Raw genomic sequence first — 3,717 nt, 5'->3', positions numbered from 1 at the left:
GTGACGAATCATGGATCTATGCGTATGAGCCCGAAACAAAACAGCACAACAAAAAAACCATTTTCGTTGATAAATATGCCTATTTACATTATTAGGCCAAAAATATATTTAGCAACCTACGTAAGATCGTGAAAAGCATACATACCAAGCCTAATGTGTAGACCTAAGGAGGTTTACTTTTTAGTAGAAAAATTTTTTTAGTTTAGAGTTGTACGTCATTCTTGTCGATGAATAAGGTCCCATCGTTTCTTGAAGTTAATATGTTTAATTTATTTATGGCAAAATAACAAATCCATTTTGTTACGGTCATTCAAGCAAAATGGAATTTTCATATATTTTTGAATATACAGATAGGTTTTCTTGGAATTCATACAAGTCGTATGTTATTTATAGCCATAAATTTTCAAGAAAATATAGAAATTATTAAGAAACCTATTGGGCTGCAGCCTACTTCAATTATAGTAATTGTAAGTATTAAAATCAGTTGCTTTTCATTGAAGAAAATTTGGTAATTACAAGGTGGGTTGGTTTGATAGATGACAACCGCACTCCCTGTAGTGGTCAAAGCTCTTTTAGTACCCCAACTTTGATCTCAATTTTTGGACAGATTGCTGTTATAAATTTTTGTTTGAGAAAAATACACCGACAATTGCTAAGTATTTTTGGGTCACGGGTTGACAAACGGAAGTAACGAGGAATTGTGAAGAATAGGTCAATGATCAAGCTGGACTACTGCTGTTGCTGTAACCGTTATTTCGAAACCCTCACTTTAGACATTAACCTTGATATTTTCGAACTATAATTTCAGTATAGGATGAGTGCCATGTGCAGCTCATAAATTCTTTAAAGATATGCTCTGCATGTCTGGTACATGACATTTCAATAGTGAGTGCAATTAAAAATGTATTTAATTGATCTTTTGTCAAAGCAGGTGTCTATTACTCTGTCATACTGTCTCCAAGCTTGTACAATTTAAAATAACGAATCATCAATAAAATCGCCAAGAACGGAGCATATACTAGTTGATTATTAATTACAACATCAAAAGATGGTTTTCAAATCTGCAAATCACTGCAGTTGAATTGTTGGACCCACCTGTTTACCTCGATGTTACGTATTTTCTTTGCATATATGTGTCTATTTACAGTGGAATACAGTAAAAATGCAACTTAGATTAAAAGTAAGTTCATATTAAGCTGTTATATGTACATTTTGCCTGCTATGCTTGAGTTTAGCCTTGATCAAAAAATGTGCAGAATATTTCAACCATATTATTCAGTCGAATACAGAACAATGATGTACATACATGCAAATCTCTTATGACAGTTTGCTCTCTTTAATCTCTATTTAATTAACTCACTTTATATGATTTACACCAATCGTTTTTCGGTTCGCCTTTTTTTTAAGTTTTCGTTTTGACAATTGAAATAAATTTTATTGCCTTGCAAAAAGTGCATTTTTTCACTTGTCACTGTATGCGTATATCCACTTGCAAATCACAATGATGCATATCTGAAGTGATGGACTCAATGGCATATGATTGGAAACCTTCATGTTAACGCCTCTTTTTACAATGCTTCAGTCGTTTATTTGAACTTTAACGTAATACAGTGCAAAATGGTGTCCACAAAGTTGGTATGTGATCCAGAAGAAGCTTGGCGATTAGTTACAAAAACTATTGAATATGTCACACCTTTTATTATATTACAAGGAAAACATTATACAATATTTGCAAAGTTAATTTCAATGAATTTTCATATTGTGTGAAATATGGTATATTGAATATGAAAAGTAAATACTGCAAAAGCACGAAATAATAAGAATGTATTGTTTGATATTTCAATGTGATATTAACTAAGAAGTGATAAGAAAAGTGATTCTACTAAAAGTTGATAACTCGAAGATTTTTTTCGCTCGCATATTTGGTCAAATATTTAAATTTATAGTTTTGAGCGCTTTTTCATAATATTAGATCGACGGATCTGATCTACAACCGAATTAGGATCCGGTTTATGGAATACTCCAGTATACTTTTTCGACTTTTAATTGAATTACATAAAATTTTAGCGCATATAAAGGCATATTGGAGTAATTTTTACAACATGGTCGATTTTGATTCAACTTTGGTTGAAAATATTCATTTGTAGATAAATTTAATACAACCGACAAATTCCCAAGCAGATTTGTTACAACTACTTATTACCATAAAAACTTGACGCGCTTCATGTTTGGCCAATATTAAAATGTTTGTTAGAAATCGTAATTACGGATTAGTTCTGAGGTTACGGCACAAGAAATCATTACTCGAAAAGCTCGAAGAAGAGCAGAATATTACGCAGCAATCCCGTCTTATGTTCTTCTACAAACATTAAAATGACGCTGAAATGACCATTCCACCTTTTGATCAGCTTCTAAAGTTATATTTCCTTTGAAAGCTAGTTCTGTATCTTTAAGAATTGAAACAACTTTAATATTCCTCGAGGTGACTTCTACAGCAAGATGTTTAGATCAAACAATTTCTTCCAACTTTGCGCTCTCAACGGCACTGGTATTAAATCATATTGATTTTACTAAAAAGTCGCAAATAATTTTGGGCTGAGAAATAGTGAATTTGTACAAAATCGATCATGAAGCGATGTTGTGGGTTCCCAATACGTATATTGCTTACCAACACTTTCGCATTTCTTTATGCGTGTGGTTTCACATCGAGTGCCTCACTCGAGCTCTGTATGGATGGTTTAAATATATATTTCATCAGCATTATACACACTCTAATTTTTAGTAATCTTTTAAATCCAATAATCAATATATTTACGTAAAAATGTTGCTGCTGTTCCTGGCCTCGAATTATTAATCTTTTTTGGCAGGAAAATGGTTCAAGCTCGAGACACGTAACACAAAATCTACTTGTATATTTACGATCTTTTGCAATAAGAATTCAAGTTCAAATTAATTTTTATAGCTCTATTGTCATAATGTAGCTTTTGACGGCATCAATTCTTATCACCTCTTTGCTCTCTGCAAATACCCAAATGTTGGACTATATTTATCCTGGATTCATCACCATGTACTACAGTCAGGTGCCCACAAAGGAGGGCTATCGATTCAAGTAACTGGCATACAAGTCTATAACTATTTTAACATATTAATTGTCGCCTTTGATCTACCTAGGCAGGACGAGCCGAATGGCAGTATACGTGAGGAGATTGGCATTATTATGAATCCCGGTACAGCGGATGAGGAATTGGTGATAATGGGCATGTACACGGCCTATGACGAGAAGAGCGATACTGAGACAATGACGATATATACAGCCGATAAAAATGGTTACAAAACGCGTGTTAAGGTGATGAAGCGTGGATTCAGTGCCAAGCTCTTAATGTCATTGGCCAAAGGCAGTAAATAGTGAAAAATGTATAAATGTTGGTTTTACATTCAAGCAAGAAATTTATGTGGAAATCTCCACAATGGAAATAATTAATATAAATCTATATAAACCATAACTAATCAACAATTTTTTAATGAAAGTATTTTATTATAAAGTAGAAAAGACAATAAATATAATCTAATTAAAATATTGCTTAACGATTTTTTCAAAGCATCCAAAGGAGTTTCATGCATGACTTTTATCAAATCAATTTTGCAGTTTCATCATTGAAATATTTAAATAATGTCTTAGTTTGATTAGGTTCTATTTCCATTTCATCTTCTAGATCA

At 32.5% G+C, this 3,717-nt stretch overlaps 1 protein-coding gene across 1 annotated transcript; it reads left to right on the top strand.

The window, feature by feature from the left end:
• The first annotated feature begins 1,617 nt into the window (after positions 1-1,617).
• LOC126759773 (uncharacterized) lies at positions 1,618-3,406 on the top strand. The gene is made up of 3 exons (XM_050474920.1): positions 1,618-1,635; positions 2,982-3,109; positions 3,172-3,406. Exons 1-3 carry the CDS (start codon positions 1,618-1,620, stop codon positions 3,404-3,406), a joined length of 381 nt encoding a protein of 126 aa, XP_050330877.1.
• The last annotated feature ends 311 nt before the right edge of the window (positions 3,407-3,717 follow it).

Source organism: Bactrocera neohumeralis, chromosome 2, assembly GCF_024586455.1.
Source record: "Bactrocera neohumeralis isolate Rockhampton chromosome 2, APGP_CSIRO_Bneo_wtdbg2-racon-allhic-juicebox.fasta_v2, whole genome shotgun sequence".
NCBI classification, from domain to species: domain Eukaryota; kingdom Metazoa; phylum Arthropoda; class Insecta; order Diptera; family Tephritidae; genus Bactrocera; species Bactrocera neohumeralis.
This window is presented reverse-complemented; position numbering and strand designations above follow the sequence as displayed.

What these genes read in the sequence shown, in the direction of transcription:
- LOC126759773 (XM_050474920.1), top strand. An exon ending in AAGGAGGGCTATCGATTCAA is followed by an intron (nt 3,110 to 3,171) that starts GTAACTGGCATA and finishes TGATCTACCTAG; the next exon opens with GCAGGACGAGCCGAATGGCA.